General features: G+C 39.6%; 3 protein-coding genes across 10 annotated transcripts in view; 1 reads left to right on the top strand and 2 right to left on the bottom strand.

The window, feature by feature from the left end:
* The window catches only part of Utx (Utx histone demethylase), an 85871-nt gene extending 72517 nt beyond the window's left edge, over positions 1-13354 (bottom strand). For all 3 annotated transcript variants that reach the window (XM_089594878.1, XM_089594880.1, XM_089594879.1), the window contains exons 1-3: positions 12780-13354; positions 11988-12262; positions 11798-11906 (exon numbers count right to left, since the gene is read on the bottom strand). In XM_089594878.1, the coding sequence (XP_089451004.1) occupies positions 11798-11906; positions 11988-12262; positions 12780-12847 (452 nt within the window). In that variant the 5' untranslated portion in view covers positions 12848-13354. The remainder of the gene's footprint in view (positions 1-11797; positions 11907-11987; positions 12263-12779) is intronic.
* A 325-nt stretch (positions 13355-13679) lies between these two features.
* Positions 13680-18924, top strand: LOC106644890 (FUN14 domain-containing protein 1). 6 transcript variants are annotated; one of them, XM_014360597.2, is made up of 4 exons: positions 13680-13776; positions 15146-15307; positions 15388-15583; positions 16705-18924. In XM_014360597.2, exons 2-4 carry the CDS (start codon positions 15153-15155, stop codon positions 16888-16890), a joined length of 537 nt encoding a protein of 178 aa, XP_014216083.1. In that variant the 5' UTR covers positions 13680-13776; positions 15146-15152; the 3' UTR covers positions 16891-18924. The 6 variants fall into 6 exon arrangements, with proteins under 6 accessions (XP_014216083.1, XP_014216078.2, XP_014216082.2 ...); XM_014360592.2 differs by lacking the exon at positions 13680-13776 and adding an exon at positions 13788-13994; XM_014360596.2 differs by lacking the exons at positions 13680-13776; positions 16705-18924 and adding exons at positions 13788-13994; positions 15884-16478.
* On the bottom strand, positions 18111-20933 carry IntS9 (integrator complex subunit 9). Its single transcript, XM_014360590.3, has 8 exons — positions 20772-20933; positions 20406-20600; positions 19692-20343; positions 19199-19615; positions 18911-19122; positions 18617-18802; positions 18356-18553; positions 18111-18276 (listed from the first exon to the last, which is right to left on the bottom strand). Exons 1-8 carry the CDS (start codon positions 20778-20780, stop codon positions 18160-18162), a joined length of 1986 nt encoding a protein of 661 aa, XP_014216076.2. The 5' UTR covers positions 20781-20933; the 3' UTR covers positions 18111-18159.
* Positions 20934-21131: the final 198 nt, after the last annotated feature.

Here is a 21131-nt window from a genome sequence, read left to right as displayed (position 1 = left end):
AATTACGTCCCTGTAACCATTCTGTCACGTTTATTACCACTTAGAATAACCGTTACTACTTGGTAACTTTTTGTAATTAATTTTCTCGGTTGTACAGAAACCTCGGGGCTTAATGTATGTTCTTAGCTTTACTTAACGAAGCAATTCAAGTAATAGGATTTAATTGGAAATTGTACAGGGGAAATTTCTTAACATAAAAGAAAAAGAAAAAACGTTGCACAGTTTTGTTGAAAAAAAAAAAAAAAAAAAAAAAAAAAAAAAAAAAAAAAGTGATTTCCGTAAACAAAAACATTGAAATAATACAACCAGAACTAATTTAGCTGGCGAAAATAAAGATTAATTACTTTCGGCATCTTAGAAAAAATATCCGAATGTTTCGTAATGGAAAAGAAGAAAAAATAAAAATAAAAAAAAGAATTTTGTTTCAGCAATGAAAAAACCTTGAAAACAACATTTTACCGCTCTACGCTAGACTAATGGCTACAACATATGGAGAGAAAAGGAGAGATGGAGCGAGTAAATAACGGTGCTTCTAAAATTGCGCAAGTGCCGGAGGTTAAGTCGTGTTAGTATATATAGCAAGGAGAGAAAGGAAGCAGAGAAATACACAAGGAGGCAGCTCAAGATGCCGAGAGCGAGGAGACGCGCATACGGGTAATGCGTTTTGGCTTAGCTGCGAACACGCAAAGGGCGAGAAAGGGGGTGCCTGCAGTTTCACGTGGGAGCTCAATTTTTTTTCTCCTAATTTTCAACAGCGAAGAGAGCAAAACTTTTTTTTTTTTAAATTATTCTTCCACAGCAATTGTGCAATTTATTGAAAGTTTTTTATGACATCACAGCTGGCGTTTGTTTGTTTTGCAAGAAATTTTCAGCAGCAAGTTCACCCCCGTCACAAAATACACACGCGTAAATTAATATCTTTCCATCTTTAAAAAAAAAACTTACCAAAATTGTGTATAGTCATCGCAATAGATACTACTAAGAAGTTTCACCTTTCAATTCCAACGAAAACAAACACTCTCATTCAGTTTTTGAGCTAAAAAAAAAGAATCACACATTGAACACAGTCGTTGACCCGTACAAAAGAAAAATAAAAAAAATTGCTCCGTTGCCAGAAGATAGACTTATATACATCGGGATCGAGGTGTATATGTAGTCAGACATCTGTTCACGCGCTCACGCGTCCTTGATACTTTCTCCCGCAAGTCTCGCGGGAGAACAAACGCCTACACGTTACATCACACGTCGAATCAAACATCATACTCATACGCAATTCTTCCGGTTGTGGCGATGTGTACTTTGCACAGTCCATCTACTACTAATGTTGTGTACCACAATTTATACATTTAATACTTACTTACACCATACCCAAAATGATTGATAATCCATATAGAGAAAATGATACGACATTCGGGGTTTTTTTTCCTTATCACGTACATATTTGAATGTGAAGCACGCAAGCTTCAACACATCTGAATGTTTTTTTGTTTCGTCGGCTATATAAACCAATTGGTTACTGTAGATAAAGCGTCTGATAGTACGAGCCCAGAGAGTTAATAAACAGCTCTTATTTCCCTGTAATTAATTTTCCGGATGTTGCAGTACCTCCTTTCCCTGTCAACTACTCCGATGTAGGCAATTACGGTACAGATTCAAGCTAGATTTAGCAATGAAAAAACAAATACATTAATTCTTTTTTTTCATCATACCGCCTACATCATACACGTACTTATATAATAGCGTTGAAAAAAATCCAGAGTTTCATCAAAGAAAATCCATTTCGTTTCTCCGGCAAAATTTATCGTTTCCTCCGGCAAACGAAAGTGATTATCATCATCGCTGCTACATCCCGATTATCATCGCGTTCTACCTATAATCAATTTAATAAATACATAATTTCACGTGCACACGCGTGTGTACAATATAGTATACACACACACGCGATTTTTTGCACTGAGACAGTATGGTGTTCGCACACAGCAACCTGTCGGCGTGTCTGCTATCGAGCACGAAAATCAAGCATTAAATAATAAAAAAAAAAAGGGAGGGAGGGAGGAAGGAAAAACACCTTTAACGCATAAAGGAAGTTACTTGCATATTTCAAAAGGAGGGTAAGTATTTTTATCAGATTGCAGTTGTTGGTTGACGCGCGTGCACAGCGTGAAGTAATAAAACGAAAAGAAAGAGGAGGAGGGGAAAGTGCTGGTTATGGTCGTTTCGCACAAGAGACGTCTTCATCGTCGGCTCTCTTTGACTCCTCATGTCGACATTACCGTTCGTAAGCGTATGTTATATTATGTAGAGGTACACCGATGTTATCTTATCTATATCACGATGACACCGTGTATTATTATTTGATCCGACGTTTTCAGACAATGCATCACGAAGAATAAGACACCAAGGTACCCTCTTTTTTTGGAACAATCTTATCGGAACAAATTACACCTGCGATAAAAAAAAAAAAAAAAAAAAAAAAAAAACTCAACACAACGTACCTACATACTTCGCTACTGTTCAAAAGAGACACAATCATCCCGACACGCCGCAAGGGTCGCAGGTCAGTGACACACGCACACGCGGTCTCTGTTAGCTAAGTACATATCCTACCAACTTAAAGAAAATCGCAAATTCCCAAACGTGTATTATACGGTACAGCTTGCCAAGGGGGAGAGAGAGAGGGGGGGGGAGACAATTCGTAAAAAGCATTCCAGCGGAGCAGAGACGCACGGGAGCGCAAGTGTATGCAAAAAGAAAAAACAGGGGGGGTTGGGGTTGGGGAGGTGGAAGAAGGCGAGTGGGTACGTGAGAATCGTCTTTCCCCCGCTGAAAGCGCGTGCAGTAGAAAAATAAAGGAAGAAAAGGAGAAGAAGCCGCGACTACTTACGTATTATGTATACGCGCTACTTGAAAGGCCGCTTTTTGACTCTTTCTTTTTATCTCCCGAGTATATATACCTCATGACGTGGGCACACATACACGCGCACCTTTTGTACGAAAGAAGAGAAGAGTCAAGCGATGGGGTTTCGCTCCTCCGCGGAGACGAGAATAAACCGCGCCGCGTCCGTCTTATTATTATTTACTTATACTTTCACCGTCGAAGCTCGGTCGTTCGATTGGTTTTCTCTTTTTTTCTCCACTGCACCCGGAGGGGGAGAAGCGGTGCTAATTTCAAAAGTAGGGGGGCGAGTAAAAATATAGGGCGCGACTCCTGAATCTGGAACGCTGCTGCTGGCTTGGTACACTTTGCGGTGGGTGGCGAGAGAAGCGCTGGGGAAGGCTCCACTCGAGTTGACGTGGGCTGAACAAGAGGAGGAGCAGATGATGATCCTCGAGACCTCCAGCTAGGGATACTTGGACGGCGCGGGATGAGTGTGGATTTGTGACGAGATATGCGTTATTTTTGCCGTGTTTCGTCGACGCGATCGTCCAAAGATTATACACACACGTCGCATGCAGGGTTTTGGGAGGAAAAGGACCATTAATGTCCTCTGGGTCGTCCGGCCGCTGCTTCATTACCATTAGATGATCTCGCTTCGCGGAGCGAAAAAGCAATCCAAGAAAAACCGTCTGAGACAAGAGCAACCAAACGACTTTGGAATACGATATGAGAGAGAGAGAGACGAGATAACTCGGTGGGCAAGTATATGTATAGGTATACCATACCGCAGTACTGAAAATCAGGTTCGAGAAAACGAAGGGTTTCGGGCAAACGGCGAACAATAGGTATAGGTATACATAATATACGTATATACATGTACAAACGCAGTGTAGGTATATGACTACGTGACTACCTTTGGGACATTGGTCTGCTGGTATATGTGACGATGACGTTGGTAGAAAGAAGGGGCCCTTTCAAGTGGTGGGAAAAAAGCACCTTCGTCTTTTCTCCTGTTTTCCTGATTTTTCTCACCATCTTACGCCTCTAACTGCTGCTCCTCAGCTCTTCGGTTTTATCTCCTTACGCTGTATATATTTTGTTTTTACGACTCTTAAAGCAGCAGTCCTGTTTTTTTTTTTTTTTTTTTTTTTTTTTCGAACGAAAGTCTCTTCCGTTGGATGAATCCTCGCGGATATTTGTATGATATATTCCACATTAGGGATACAAATTGGTCCAGCAGTGAGTATAATATACCAGCTATCGAATTTTCTAGTCTCATCTTGTATCAGCATCCAAAACATTTGATTAAACCTGCACCAAACATCCACGCTCGGATTCAAATTGACCGAAATAGGTGTCGTATCAACACACCTCTTGCCCTTCTTTCTACGGTCGATCAATCATTCTCTCGCGTATTATTTTTCACCGTTTTTCTCTCATCTTCTTCAACTGTAAACTGATGCCAACACGCCCAAACGTATGTACCATCCACACGATCACCGCTTCGATCGAAAAATTTCACAATACCTGTATAATATATACACAACACAGCCCGCAACAAATTGGCAAAAAAATTCGATCGAGTGTCACCATCAACATCATCTTGACGGACGTCGCCCGCTCCGCGACGCGCATTTATATACACATGTACATCCCATGCATCCAAATACAGATATATAGGCTCAGAGAGCGAGAGAGCGGTGTATTGAACTCGGATCGCGGGGTCATTAAACCCTCTCTCGCTCCGTTGCCGCGAGAGCTTGCGCCTCTCATTCGCTTTTCGGACGGACGCTCGCGCGTGACGTCAGGGGAGCACTGATGTATATGTATATACATGTATCAGTGCTCGATGTGCCCCATACAGAGGAGATTTCGGATACGCGGAGCAAAAGAGAGAGAGAAAGAGAGAAAGACCCAAGCCTGAGTTGTATACGTGCATACGTAGGTAATACATGTACCTATAGAGGAGCAGCGAGAGAAGAGATCTTGGACGACGACCGTCGAGGTGGGCGGTGGGTGACGCGGCAACGGTTTATTGGCCCTCGCGTTTGGCGTTTGTATATTATGGTTATACCTGATGTCGATGCACGTGGTGTGACGCAACAGCAAGGGAGGGTGCATAAATATATGGGTACACTTGCACGTATAGTGCACATAGGAAAACGTTGGCCGTTGTTTCCGGGTAATCGAAGCACGCGATCGGCAAACGCGACGACTATGGAGCCGAAGGACACTGCCCGCCGACATACATACCGATTATAGAAAAGTATCGGTCACAGCCGACCGTACTTGTATTGCAACGTATCCGTATACCCCAGTAAGTAAGTATCGTGCGAGTACATTATCACTCTGCGGACGATTTATATTATGTACATGCGCCGATTTCTCGGTAACCGATCTGCACAACGGATGGGACTGCGCGTGCGTGTATAATTGGGCCCTCCGGTCGGTTTCCGTGAGTTTTCCAGTCTTTTTTTTTCATTTCGTTTCAATGTCTTTCGCGTGGATACATGGTCGAGTCACACGCGAGAAGTGACCTTTGAGGGGAACAAAAAACAACCGCTACGTCGCTTGCACTGTATAATGTATAGGTAAGCTTGATCCAGAGATCGTGGAAATTTAGAATGGTATCAACTGTTAGTATTTCTTCGCGCGGTGCTTGGGTGGTGTGCCCTTTTTTTTAAAGCTTTTAGATCATAAAAATATCGTACTACAGGATTGTGGTATGTATAAATGAAGCGGTAAACTCGAAGAAGATAAAAAATGCCATGCCTATTTTTATCGAGATTTACGAAAGTATTTTTTAACATAACGACACGTATATGAATGCGAACGGTGCGAGAGAGCGACAGGTGGTGGCAATATATATAATATGCGATACAATACCCTATATACGTTATACCTATAAGGTACAGGTCAAACGAATTGGAATGCGCAAAGCGAAGCGAATCGAATGTCGCGCTGGTATCAAAAAAATATCTCACATGTACATAGCGTGCAAAATGGATACCCGAGGAATTACCATGGCTGCGTTTTTTTCGATTTGTATATGCACTCGTACCTAAGCATGTAAGCCGAAAAAAAAAAAAAAAAAAAAAAAAAATAGTCGCGCAGCGCAGCCTAGTCCGGTTTTTTTCTCTCCTCCTAAATACAAAGCCTAGGCGAAACTCTCGTAGATACTATTTGCGGTTTGTATGCCGTCGACGAGAGGATAAGAGACCAAAACGACGCTGCGTTAGATAACCATACCGAGAACCATACGGTACGATGATCACAGTTACGATCAAAGCCCGAGTAGGTATATATTGTTATAGTGCTGGGTACGATGGGCACATGCACCCCAGCCATCCGTGTATCCCATTATGACGACGAAGGAGAGACTCGCGTGTATACCTACATCAAAATACTTATCCGTGCGGCCACAATATAAAAGAAAGAATGAAGTAAAGAAACCGAGGCAAAGAAAAAGAGGAAGGATACATTACTGCGCGTATATAGGCAAGTGCAACAGACGACGAGTGGGTGAGGTCACTGTCCCACAATATACAAGTATATGAAGTTTTCTGTGTGTACTTGTATATTTATACTTTACACATTCCCTGCGACGTCACCCCCATGGTAATTACATATTTATATACCATAATAGGGTGGACCTATAATATTCGCGGTATCCGGTGTGGTTATAAAAATAAAACTTTTCTGTCGTCGGTGTCGCCGTTGCCGCGAGTTTGTTGACTCTCGGCTTTCTCCCTTGCACGCAACATCGCGGTGCAGAGCGATGCGAGCTTGTATTGCTTGCTGACCATGACCTCGGCCAACGAACGAACGGGCAAACGATTTTTCTCTCACTCTGTTTCCTCGTTTACTTTTTCGATGTGTATATCCGTCCAGGTGCAGCTTGCGCACGAGGGAGAAAGATTACCCAACAATTTCTTTTTTTTGGTTTTTTTTTTTTTTGTTGCGCTTCGCTTGGAGACGGATAATAACAACCGAATCATTACTTCTCCAAAATAGGTAAACCATATTTGCGAGCTATAAATATACCGGTGCACGAAAGGATCATTTAAAAAAAATACATCCACGTGAGCGAGAATGTTTTTTTGATGATTTCGTAATAATATATACGCTTGGCTAACGCGTCGTTCGAGAAAATTTTGTTAAAACTAAAACAAATCAACGATCCAAAAAGTATTAATTTCCACGAGTTATGGTCCACGCGTCACCGACAATCAAGGAAAGCGAATGAAAGCAACCCTTCCCTCGGCGCTTGATTAGACTACACGGTCGTAAGTACCAGCTGAAGAGTTAACGACAACGTCAACGGGGTAACAGAGCTATAAAACCGGTAGGACGAAAGGGCAAGTTGCCATTGCCACCAACGCGTGGATAACCCCAAGTTGGCATCGTTGTATGAAGCAGCAGCCCCTGCCTTTCAAAGATGCGATGTAAGAAGAAGAAAAAAAAAAGGGGGGGGGAGAGTAGAGACGCGAGAGAAGCCGAGCAGAGCTGGGTACGTGTGATACATCTGGGCCAGGGAGTATCGATTACTGGATCTAGGTCACAAGCAGAGACCCTCGTAACAGCACCACCACCACCACTACCTCTCCAACGTAACACGCTTTACACCGCGCGAAATAATCCGCGCTTTTATGAGCTCGCTTCGGTACGCCCCGAACCGGGTATGAAAATAAAAAAGACACGAAAACGACACCACATGTATCATAAATATAAATATCACCCACGCATTTTTCTGCTTTTCCCTCTGTTGTACATGTCGGGTGGAGCAACTCGGCCGGAGACGCGAGTATCGAGCCGTCGCACCTGCTCCAGTTTCGAGAAACTCTTTTTCTTCCCTTCCCTCCCTTCCAGCCTACGGGCTCCCACTATATATATCTTACGCTCTCGACGACGTTGCCGGAGCAACCTCTAGGCCGCTTTGTACTTGGTTTTTTTTTTTTTTTTTTTTTTTCCGTCCAAGGACGTATACTTACGTTTGGACCGAGGAAACTGTACGGGTGCCGTACGTGGGGGGGTTGAAATTTTTCGAGCCCCTTGGATCAACGCAACTATAACGCTGAGCTCCAAGACTATGACATTGATGGCGCAATAAAGAAAAAAAAAAAAAAAAAAAGAGATTGACAACACAAAGACGGGGAGTGGATAATTTTTACGAGAGTACTTCACGGCGGACAAGGGAGAATTGAGGCTCGTCGGAAGGGGGGTGGGGAGCTGCCCTCTAGAGTCTCCTTTCGCCTGTAATCGTAAAAAAGCCGAAAGGACGGCGAGATGAATGAAATCTGGGGCTTCGTTGCGTATAGGTATATCCGATTAAAGTGGCTGGGTCTTGTTGTTACATCCCCCGTACGTATATATATTATGTACACTGGCGCTCGCGAATGGTCGTACAATTCGAGTGGGTTATTGGGGGATTATAATTCCTTTTTTTTTTTTTCTCTTTCGCTTCGAGGGTGAGGGTGGATTTTGCGAGGAACTCGATCCATACGCGGTGTAGGTGTAGTTGACGATCGAGTCCAAAGTGGAACTACAGAAATGACGAGTCAATTTTCTTTTTTTTTTTTTCTTTCAGGGCACTACCTCTGTGACGGAGAAGTAAGGAAGCAGCAGGTAAGAAACGCCGAAAGGGTCGAGAGACAAAAGGGTCAGAAAACCAGACCGTGTACGTAACAAGGAGCGCACGCAAGAGACAAGGAAAGAAAAAAGACGGAGTGAAAATAAAGGGTCGAGAGACAAGGGGAAGCAGAGAGCTAGATCGCGGAAGAAGAGCCGTGAGAAGGTGAGCTCTCTTCCGCTCTTTTTTCATCTGGGTCAACGAGCGCCAGGCTAAGAGAGAGACGCGGAGGGCCTGCTGCAGCACCGGAAATCGATTTTTTTTTTTTTCCTCCTCCCTTCCCTTCCTCCTTGGAAAGTCGCGTGGTTGGGTTGAAGCGTACATGGGTACAAGAGTGCCTTTTTTCCCCTTCATCCGTCACGTGCACGACGCGTATGTATATAGTCACAGTATAAGGTTGTCTGCCGGTTTACCCTTCATTTCGGCTACATTGTCGATTCTTTCGGATTAAAAATTTTACCTCACCACCAAAACGCGGAGATGAAAACTCTCTGGCTCAGAGTTGAAACCCCGCACATACCCTGGGAGCAGGGGATCAGGGCTCCCTACCGAAAAATCCGATCAGCGGAGCACCCTAGAAACAAACAAAATCAATAACAGCCGCCCCATCGCAACAGCGACGACCAGCATCCCAGTAGTCCAGACAAAAACGCCCCTATCCTTCGTCGATTGGGTAATTCAATTAAAAGCACGAAACAGCTCCGAGAGCCACAGCAGATGGATAGAGAGAGAAGATGGTACTATATTAGGAGTACGAGGCTCGACTTGCGAGAGAGGAGCCGATGACCCGATTCGCGCGCTATACATGTTGTGGGTATTTTTGTCCCGCTGATGTATCCGGCCGTGGCTGTGCTCCAGCTCTGCTCTGCCGTACGTGTTATGATAATTCGCTGGGCAGTAACAGGTGCATCGACCCCCTCGTTTGTGAAACAAAAAAAAGCTGGCTTCTGTTTCTTTTGATTTGCAACGGCATTTATTCCCAAAGACGACGTTTCTCGTTTGTTTCAATATTTACCATTTCGGAGCTTTTCTACGAGTGACATCGTCGAGGCCTTGGGTTGGTGAAGTAATATTGATGTGAAAAAAAGAGGCAAGTTCAAAAAACGCTTCTCGAGAGCCAGTCGACTCCCATACACATATGCGCAGCGGAAACAATAAAACGGAGCCCTAGACGGAGCAGAGATGACAAGTCCCGCATGTATATGGACGAAAGAACTACACGTGCTTCCTCCCCTCACCCCCAGCTCTCTACCCGATAAATATATCGACGGGTGCTGGGCGCGTGCTATACTGCAGTTGCGGCGTCGTCGGCCCCACGCCCCCAGAGGCCGCGCCACCACCGCCATGCGCTCGCAGCAGCCAGGCACGTAGACCCCGCCGCGCGTCGTCCGCGAGTCTCTCTGTATACATATACATACGTGTATGTGTAGAGGGAGAGAGTACGCTCAAAAAAGTTGCTCTCCCCGTCCCTCTCGCTCTAGGTGCGCGCGCCTTCCTCTCTCTTGCTCCTCGTGATTCTAAATTTCTAAACTCTGCACGGGCTCTGCATTGCGTGTACATGATTTGTTTTTTCTTTCATCTATAATGATTTATTCCAAGGCAAGGGTAATTCCCGAATTTTTCGTCACGGAGTTGGAGTCGGATGTTTCAGGGGGAAGCGCTCTTGCGTAACTTTTGAGGAGATCGGTAAAAAAAAACAGTAGTTCAGCTTAAGATCTGTCGAACTCTGTTTCTCCAAAATGTACGGATCCATTGAGTTATTTTTTACAGAGATAAACAATCACGAATGCATAATATGTACAATGGAGAGTCACGTGTGAGCGGTGGCTGCTTAAATATATATTTTTTTTTTCTCATTAGCCACATCTTTCTTCTTCTCGACAACACTACTTAATATTATTTCCAAACGAAAAGGTATAAGACCCGAGCTATTTAGATGGCAAAAATACAATGACTTATTGACAACAACTAAGTTCAAACGTATTTTTGGATACAATAGTAACTCTTTTTCTTTGTCGTAGTAGATAAGCTGAGTAGTTTGGAAGCAAAGATTATTTGGTAATATCAATGGTGATTAAATCGAGCCTTGATCTCAACTCGAATAACGACATGTCTCTGTGACCTCGTTAGAGTAGAAAAAACCTACCCCCTGGTAATTAGTAGAGAGAAATAATTGTGAAAATGCATAAATTCCGTACAAAATAATATTATATTTAATTAAATGATGAAGCCAGGAGTATAAAAGGAATATACGTTTGGAATGACGATTTTTCTTCAAAGCTGCCTATACACGAAAGGTTGAAAGACTTTCGAAGATGGATCTACTTCGGGTTCTCTGCCCGTGTATACTTACTTGTAGCCGAAGCGCTTGCCGATCAATAAATCCATGTACAAATTGCACCAGGTTTAGGTAGCTTGTTTGTCCACCCTCAGAAAACACCCTCAGTTCGCCACCTACACTGTGAGATCGAAAACACCTTCACCCCGGTAGAAACTCGGTCAACAATGCAACTCCCTGTTGAACCGACTCTGCCTTATCGACAAAGACTTTTGCGCGAAATTGAAAGGACTTGGAAAAATTGAAAGGGTTCAATGACAGGGAACCAAGAGAACGAGAGAAGGAGAGAGAAAATAAGTAAAAAAAGAGTAAAGGATCAGTGTAGAGAAAGAGAGAGGAAGAGAAGTAGAGCCTAGAAAAGAGGAGAACGAACCCTTTAAGTTCATGCCGGGGCCGACGCCCCCTTTTCAAGGTGAGCCACTCTCTCCTCTTCGCGATCAAGCCGCGGAGTCGCGTGGCATTTTTCCTCCGAGCTCCCCTATCGTCCCTTACTTTTCTTCTTTTTGCACCCTCGCGTTGCCGTCTCTGAGTTAGATAATATTATTCTCGTTCTCTGTACTCAAGTGTATACACATACTTAGCTTGGCAATGATGTTGCTGGCTTCAGTAAATAAGCACTTTTTTTGGGTTTACAGGTATGTACCAAAGTAACTCATGTGATACATACGCTGTTTAAACCAGAGGTTTGCTTGGATAAGAGCTTTTGCTATTTCAAGGATTACAGATTGCGATTCTGATGGAAAATAGAAAGTTGTTGAACCAGCTACTTATAAAAATTTAAACTACTATATTTGTGTAATAAACATGGTGATAAAATTTCAAACTATAAATTATATGCGATACTGTATTGAAAATTAATGGGCACACACGTATACTTGAATTTAAAGAGTTATTGTTGGTGAAAATTTAAATATATATACAGTATGAGCTAAACTTTTTTTTTTAAACTTACCATTGATACGCGTTGAAATGAAAGTACACCAAGCCTTGTCCATATAAAAAAGATGCGTCCTTCCAATAATCACCTTTCAATTCATAAAACTTTTGATAGGCAGACATAGCTGTAATGATCATTCCAATTATTTTTTAACTTGTTTTTTAAGTAATTATATTTTACAGTAACTCAAATAATGTAAGCAAACCTTTAGTATAATCTTCAAGTAACAGATGAAAGTGGCCCAGTTTGCAATAAGTTTTTGGATCTATACTGATTCCTTTGTCCTCATCATCATCATCATCGTCGTCATCTTCATCTTTTACGCCTTCGATGACTGATTTTGTACTGTCAGCTTTTCTTCGCTGTTTCTCAGACTGTGCTTGAACTAGCATTCTTTCTAAATATTTGATCGCTCGAACCACCAATGCTTTCTTTTTGGCTTGTTCTGGTGAATTAAGTTTGAAAAAACCAAATTGTCGACTGAAAACATAAATCAATAATAAAGTTTGAAAACATAACTTTGATTGTAACAAGTCAACTATTTTTTCAATCTAAAGAATGACCAACTCCTCAAACATCATAATTTTACATTGTATCGATCGATTTTAAAAAGACATGAATGAATAGAGTCACTTGCAGTGGTAAATACAGACTCATGCAAGGAAATCATCAAACCAATAACAAGAATAATGAAAAAAAATAGTAAGAGCATTCATCTTTTGCAACTGTCACTAAACTGACCAACAAACAAAACAAACAGACCAATTACCGACAATTCGCCGAAAACGGCAAGTAAACTCCATAAAATAAATGTTCCAATGTTTCCAGTGACAGAAAAATAAAAAAAGCCCATTAAAAAATTTGCGAGTAAAGCGACTGGTCGAGAAAAGCAAGAACCGAAAGATGTAGGCAAAGGTGTCAGTAGCACAGAAAACCAGCCAGCCAGGCTGCAGAAATCGGTTGAAAGCAACTTATGATAGCCGCTCTCCTCGCTCACCTATCCAGCTCCGAGAGCGTCTGCAGCTCCTGTGGCGTCAGATTTATGTCATCCGTTTCCTGGGCCATCTTTCCTTCCTTTCTTCGAGGATGAATCTCTCACAAAGATCTTGGATTGAAAATATTCACACTATACGGATGCGGGTGCGAGAGATACCGCGAAATACACTAGTATCAAAGACGACGAAAACATCGGGGAAACACGTACATCACGGAGATGGTGTTTATTCACTAGTAACATGTAAATACACTGGCAGAGGACACTTATGCTGCAGTACAGACCGGACGTCAAGTCATGATGTGATGAATAGCTAACTTACAAAAATTACGACGCGGCTCTTCTCTTTGACTGTTCTTTTTTTTTTTTTTTTTTTTTTTTTTTTTAGTACACCGGGTGCTATATTTTAATACTAACTCTCCTACGTACATACAAACACTAGATAAATACGACGATGATGATCACGTAAAAATATATTAAATTTAAACAGAAGAGCCGTAGAGGTTAACAAACCAACTCTACGTCCGCCCGACACTTTGGTGTTTAGGGTTTTGATAGTAATCCAACAGTTGGAAAGAGACAAGACGATCCTTGATGAAGGTGAAAAGCGTATGTGTGTGTGATCCGCATACCTTCACATATTTCACGTTCACCGTGACGGCGGCAGTCCGGCGTCCACCCGCCGCTATACTTAGCCGCCACCTCTAGCTTCGTTGACGTGGTTTATGCCAGAAATATATTTTCATGCAGGGAGTGGTAACACTGGTGTACTGACGGTCGGTAAGCCCGCTCGAATTGCAGATCTCTCATATACCTACTATTTCTGATTCTGCGCTGTGCTAGTCCTTCTTTGAGTTCGATTTCGATCTGTCAAAGTATATAGCAAGTGCGGGGGTGAAAAAGTAGAGCGCGATACATATATATATTAAGATAAATCGTTCGTGGTATTGTAGCCCGCAGGATTGTCGATTTTTTGCAAAAAGTTTAAAGTACTCAATAAGTAAGTAGGTATCTGTACTTACCGTACAAAAGTTTTTTCTCCTGTAATTTTGTCTCGATCCCTCTCTTTTTTCCTCTATCTCCACTATTGTGCTGCACTCTACTCTCTGACCGTCAGTATGTTTTATTCGGCTCGCAACTTACAATAAAAGGCAGCTCCTTTTAGTGTATGCCCGAGACAAGTAAGAAGCAAAGCAAAGTGACGAGCATCGTCAAACGGTATTTCGCAATTCTAAATTATTTTTAGCTAAGCACGTGTTTTTTTGTTTACTTACTTTGGAAGTATTTTGTTCATTATTGGTCAGTTTCCTAATAGATTTCCTGTGTCATATCCCGTGAGGTGTGTACTTATGTATTAGAAATTGAAATCTTCAATGCACATAGTATACTTAACTTGCATCAATTATTGTAATTTTGGTAAGCATAATGCAAATTAAAGAATTTGAAAGTTAAGAAGATACACTGTATAGCCCTAGCTCCAAAAGGACTTTATAGTAGGTAGGTCGTGGTTGAGACGTTCCATTCATTATTGATTTTTTTTCCTTTTACTCTGGTCAATGGACTTTTTTCCTTAAATCATTGTATCGTATATTTAGATTATTATTTCAATAATTCCTTTACTTTTTGCCATATGGTTTTGTTCATCTGCTTTCATTTAACTTGTATGAATACTTTGGTTAACGTCTTAAAATTTAAGACAAATATATTTCGAAAATATTGCGTAGTTTTTTATGATACCAACTTTATCATTGTTTCGATATTTACTTTTGTCACTTTCAGTCTTTCCTTATTATTCATCATTGTTATTTCGTCATCTTTTTGTTAGTCATATTTATTTTAATAACTTGCTTATGCTGTTTTCTGTCTCAACTCTTGAATTATTGACAGCTAGGTCATTTTCTATAGATGTATAGGAACCTAAAAATGTTAATGAGAACATGAGAAGCTTTTGGGTGCAATACCTACTTACTGCAATCTACAATGTGCACACTTACCTACTGACCCATATGTGTATGAGTAAAAATTCTGAGAACACATCTTATTATATCTCACTTGTTTTCTTCATCCATTACCTCAAAATTCTAGCACATCAAAATTTTAACCTTTAACCTTTTTCTTTCTTTGATTAATTTTCAATAGTCAATAATCCTTCAAGTACTTAAAGTTAGACCATCAAAATTTATTTGATTAAAGTTTGTAATCTTAATGTGGTATGAATTGTTATGAAAAAAATTAAAAACATTATTTCCCTAGCAGGCAAAAAAATTTCGAGGTATTTCTAAAGCATAGAATAGATATTTCTGCATTACTGGCATGTCAGTGTGATAGCTGTACATTTTAAGTATAATTTTTTCTTCTTTTATGTGTAGAATTAAAATGAGTGTTCCAACATCAAAGAAAGGCAAGGATGACGCTAACCGGGAAGTGTCAGATGTTGCCAAAGATGCAAAGAGCTTTATTGAAAAAATCTTGGGTGACGTCAGCAAAACATCGGCCACCAAACAAATTGTAATTGGAAGCGCGTCAGGATGGTAATACTCAATTTATGTACTTGGAAGAAAATTAAATGGATTATTATACACGTCAAATACTGTTATTTTCATGGTTACAGGGCTACTGGCTTTCTAACAATGAAAGTTGGAAAAGTTGCTGCCTTTGCAGTTGGTGGTGGCATCATCATGCTCCAAATCGCGGCGAATCAAGGCTATATCAAAATTAATTGGGATAAGATTCAGAAGAAGGCCGACAAGATTACTGATAAAGTTGAAGAAAAATTGACTGGAGAAGGTCCTAAATTGATAGATAAGGTAAGAAAATTATTCGTTTAATGATTTGACATGCTCTATTAATACTAGAGAATCATGTGAGTGATTTCATTGTGATTATAAATATTAACTATTTTACACATTGAATTTCATAATTTTCTAATGTAAGTATTTTTTATGTTATTTGTGTTATTTTTAACAATTCACAAGGGTGGCCACATGCTTTAAATTTTTTTTTTCCATTAAATTTTACGTGGTTCTTTTCTCAAATGGTCCTCTAGTGTGAAATTGGCTTAAAAACTGAATTGAATTTTCCTGTTGAAATCCAATTATGATTTTCAGGTAGGAAAATTCTGTCAAGAACATACATTTTTGGCTACTAGTTTTATTGGTGGCTTTTTAATCGGCCTAGCTTCATGAACATGAAAATACTCATCAAAATTAGATGAATGTCAACAGAATTGTAAATTATTTTATATGCTTGTATATAAATGACATTATGAAATTTCCTCGTTAATTTTTCATTTTTGATAAATCTATTGAGGTAATCTAGAATATAATTAACTATTAATGCATACCAATAGTATAGATGATTTGCCTAAAGTACTAAATAATAGACACAAGAGCTAGTTGATTTCAAATGAATATTTTTTTTTTTTTTTTCTAAATACTAAGTAATACGTTTTTTAAATAATTTTCTTGAAACATAAGGATTTAATGTTTATCTGAGGGATATGCAATCGATTTTTTGTACATACTCTTAGTAGATAATCGATTAATCAGTCTCTAAACTTACTTTCCACAGACATTTAGTTATGCTAATATTTTACAAATTTCACCAAAATTAGTAAAACACCATGTTTAATAAACACGAGACTTGTATCTTGGGTGTTGTTACCAAAATAAAAATAATTTGTAATTAAAAAATCTTTGTCGTATTTATTTTAGAAGAAAGTCGAACTCTTGTTACTGCTACTATTTGTTGATTATAAGCTTTCATTATATACGCGAGTAACGTGTAAGCATTTGATACACGTAATAATTCGTACAGAACTTTCAAAAAATTTTTTTTGTTTAATTATTTCGTTTCTATAATAAGGATGCATAAAAATTATCAAATAAAAATAATAATTGCAAGCTAACGTTGGCGCAAAAACTTACAGGTGGACAGATTTATAGACGGGAAGCTGGACAAGGCCGAGCAACTGTTGAAGAACGGCCAGAGCCGGGGTCGGCGCTGGTACCAGCACTTCTGCGGCAGCGAGGAGAGTTTCCAGATCCGGGAGATCCACTTCTTCCTCGTATCTTTCGCCGCGGGTGTTGCGATAGGCATGGCGTCGGCCAACTAGGTATACGAGTGCTGCGCTTTGTTCGTAGATACAGCGCGCAAGAAATTACAGCAAACTCCGGCAATCGAGCTCGAGTCTCTTCCGAGCGAGGAAAAGGCTCTGGACGTCAATGATATCGTTGAAAAGCTCACCCAGTTCTGCGAGGAAGCCAAGAAGAATTTCTTCGAGTTCAGGAGTTGGTGCCGGCAGCAGGTGCACGAGTACCTCTGAGCTGATACATTGTGACGCTTCTACGCTTCTCTTGGAGATGGGCGCGGCTCTCGAAATTTTTTTTACGCAACGAATGATTGGTTGTTAACTTTTTTTCTTCTTTTTGATGATTAAATTTTCCAAGAGAATCCGAGTGTGTTTATGACTACGTGGAGAATTAAAGAGCACAATTATTTTATCTCAAATTTTTTTAAAGAATTTGATTAATGGTTAGGCAAGTGGCCATTGTAAAAAGAGACAATAACAATTTTGATATTTTACTATTAAACATTTTCAAAAATCAACGTTTTTTTAAATCATAACATCAAAGGTTTAATACTTTTAAACCTGAAATAAAATGTAAGATTTATTTGAGTTTTTTAAGAGTATTCTATAATTTGCAAACGAATTAAAGAGTCAGCACCTCGATCTTTGCTCTCATAGAGAATAACTTTCGATCCAAGTGGTATCTACGTGCAAAATGCAGCACGATTATAAAGAAACAATACACGAAAAAAAAAACGATTGTATCAAATGAAAATCTTGGAGTTATCATTAGTAATAAACGTATTGTACTACCGTAGTTTATCAGCTGTATCAAGTATTAGTTGTTTTCTATTGTGAATGTAGGATAATATTATGATGCATCAATAATGTTTTTCTTTTCGTTTTAGAATCAATTTTTTGGTTCTGCTTTAGTTTAATGTGCATAGCCACAGTTGGATTGTTAAGATATTATTCTGTGTACATATTGTATTTTATCAATTTGCTCACTTCAGTGCACTCAGTCGCCAATCAATTAATTTAATATATTTACTAATGTAATTAACTTAATACTCACGTGATTATACTTGAAACATGAATGAAAATATGGATATTAAATATATCAAAGACATTGATATGATGCAAGAGACAAAAAATGAAAGAAATAAATAATAGCACACTTCTGATGTAGCACCGGAGGTATATGTTGGATGAAAAAAGTACTGTAATAAGGGACTAAAAATAACTATGTTTAGTTGAAACAAAATAAATAAACATCTTTGTCTTAAAATTATTTTTATAGTAATCAATGGTCATTCAAAATCGTTTAAGGCACTGTAAAACTAAGTTCCTCAATCGTCGTCTCAATTTTTGATCACTATTACATATTATGTGCGTCCAGTTGTCACTGATCTGGATCACGGTATCATCCGGCTGTGACAAAAAAAGAAAAAGAAAAAACATACGTTAATAGTTGTTTCGATTTTAAGTATCTCGAAAAATGGCACCTTACCAAGTGAATACTGATCGTTAAAGGATTCTGTTGCAATCGTGCACCTGTAATACCTTCTTGGTCAAGTTTCTGAAGCAACTCTTGAGGATCCAAGTTTCCATACTCGTATTTTCGTTCTTTAATAACATCTTCTTGCAGTGGAGCCAACGAGTTGTTTGATGAAGCTTTTCGTTTTTTTTCCGCCCTACTCTCGATATGCTATAAAAATTTAAATATCTATCATTCATCTACACAATAATTTGCGAGTGTAATATTTTATACCTTTATCGTGTATACATTGTCCTTAATTTCAAGTTCGCCGTTTAGAGAAGCTAAACTCAAACCGGGTCTGATCTCACTTGGTACTATGTTTCCTGCCAGTGTTGGCTCAATAAAAACACGACCTCTCTTTCGTTTCATTGGTAATTTAATGACCTCGCTTCGTTTAAACAGAATTAATGGCTTCTCCTTGGTATTGGTAAAAAGTTTTAAATATTTAGTTAGTTATTTTCAAAAGAAAAAAATTTTGAAGTTTTGAAAATTAGTTGAAGAAAAAAAAAAACCAAGATTTCTTACCCCAACTGCCTCAATTACAAGATCTGTTCTGTGTGGAGCTGTCACTGGTGGTTGAACGTATGTATGAGGTATTACAAGATTATCTGGTTTCAAATCTCTAATCAATTTGTTAGCTTGGGTGAAATTTAATGAAGTGTCGATCGGACAATGGACAGCTTTCATGGCCAGTGGTTGGAAAGGCGCCAGTGCTTCGTGATGAGAAAAATCGGGTTCTGCAAAAATAGAAAATTTAATACATCATGATGTTCCAAATCGGTAGTCACACAATTTCTAAAAAGCAGCTCTCACCTGTAAAAATAATTGTATTTTGAGGCTGATGGCCCCACATTTGTACAAAATGCACAGCATCACCAAACCTCAGACTGGGATGCCCACAAAAGACAACGCACGGCTGCTTGTATTCTGTACTAAAACGATCAGCATACACGGATGGATAGTACAGCAACCTTCTGTTTTCAACTAACGATGCGTGTGGAAAAGGTTCTTCTGGAAGATATACTTTGTTCTGTTTCCCCGTCGACAGCCATTCAGCTAGAATATTGGAATAGGCAAGCGACGTTTTCGCAACTGGGGATATAAAGTAGAGTGGTACCTGGGTCAAGCCCGATTTGTCTAGATGAGAGCTAAGACATTCAAAGAGATCGTACACAACGCCTGAAGGATAACAAGGAATAAGAACACAGCCTCCAACACGTAAAGTTGTAGCTAAAAAAAATATAATCAGTCATGAGACTGGAATAAATTAATCAGATACAGCTTGGGGTCACATTAAAAAACTTACCAGCTGTCATGCACAGTTCTCCAAGCATAGTATCTGGATTGGCAGTAGGCATTTGTGCTAAACCAGTGAGAATCAACAGGTTTGCATTTTTCAGAGCCGTTTGTTCCATAGGCCTGGGATGTGTGGTCAATGTTGATGATCCGCTGACGTAGGCAACTTTCTCGTGATCACTGGATATGAGCCAATTACTGCTGCCCAAACAGTATCCTGAGCTGATAGGAGTCACAGATAGAGCGCCATAAATATCAATCTTTTGATCATAGCCAACTAAATGGATGTTAGCAAGTGCAGAATTCACTGCCGCCATGGAATATAATTGTTTCCAAGACTTAGGTTTGTGAGCATCCGATAGGGGCTGTGGCAATACATGGAGCATCTCCTTCCAGTGCTTGGCCAAGGTGTCCCTTGGAGTTTTTTCAATGTACTCAACTAGTTCTTCCATTAAAATTCTTCCAATTTGTAACGTTGGATCCGTTGCATAGATCACACCTTTGAAACCAGTGCCTTCTGTTATGAAAGGAAGTGCCAGCATACACGTGTAGTTTGATATCAGAATTGCATCTATTTCTGAAAAGTCTGTGATTTTCTCCAATGGTGGGCAGAACTCTGGAGTCGAGTCGACAAATAGTCTGCCACAACATTCTTTCAACTCCTAAGATAAAAAAATATTAGTGGGACATTAAAAAAAATAAATGCCAAACTTTCAAATCTTACCCCTTCGATTTTCCAATCCTGATAGTTATCACGTGGAACCCAATTAGGTAGAGAATTGAACCGGGCACTAGGTACCATGGGCATTGGCATGAAATTTAATACTGACTGCATATTTAAACCACAGTCCAAAATTAACGTGATTCCTTTGAATGTTAAAACTAGACATGGTTTTGTTGGTTCACTTGACAATGAGTACTACAATAAAAAAAGACACTTTGTCAACCGTATGTCATGCACAATTTAAACAAACACATGTTAAATTCGTAGAGTTTGTATATGTGTTGAGGTTAAGAAAAATTTTATTTTTAAAGCTGACAAAAATTGTTAATACATTGTAAAAATTAATAAAATGATAAAAATACTTACAAGCTTCATCTTGAAACAAAGTAATTAACATACACTATAACTTTTTTCTTACTTTGCCTATTTTTAGAACAAAAAACATGTTTTGTTATGAATAGGTTTATGAAATTTAAACGCCAGCCTCGTCGACTGCCGAGTGCAATGTGTGTTGTCTTTCCCCCAATATATATAGATATACGCACACCGTATAAGAAGCGTTTGACAGAATTGATTGAAAAAAGATTGGATTAAAATGTTAATGAAGTAGTCTAACGGCTGAACTACGTTTACAAATTTCAGAATTGACTATCATGTAAAATTAAACTTACCATTAGAGTAATCAATATAGTATGAAAGGAAAATTAAATTTAAAAACAGCAGGAA

The sequence above is a fragment of the Copidosoma floridanum genome, unplaced genomic scaffold (genome assembly GCF_036245765.1).
Source record: "Copidosoma floridanum isolate Cflo_tuat_1 unplaced genomic scaffold, Cflo_Japanese_pri ptg000021l, whole genome shotgun sequence".
Classification (NCBI taxonomy): Eukaryota; Metazoa; Arthropoda; class Insecta; order Hymenoptera; family Encyrtidae; genus Copidosoma; species Copidosoma floridanum.
The sequence above is the reverse complement of the archived record's forward strand: the minus strand, read 5'-3'. Positions and strand labels throughout refer to the sequence as shown.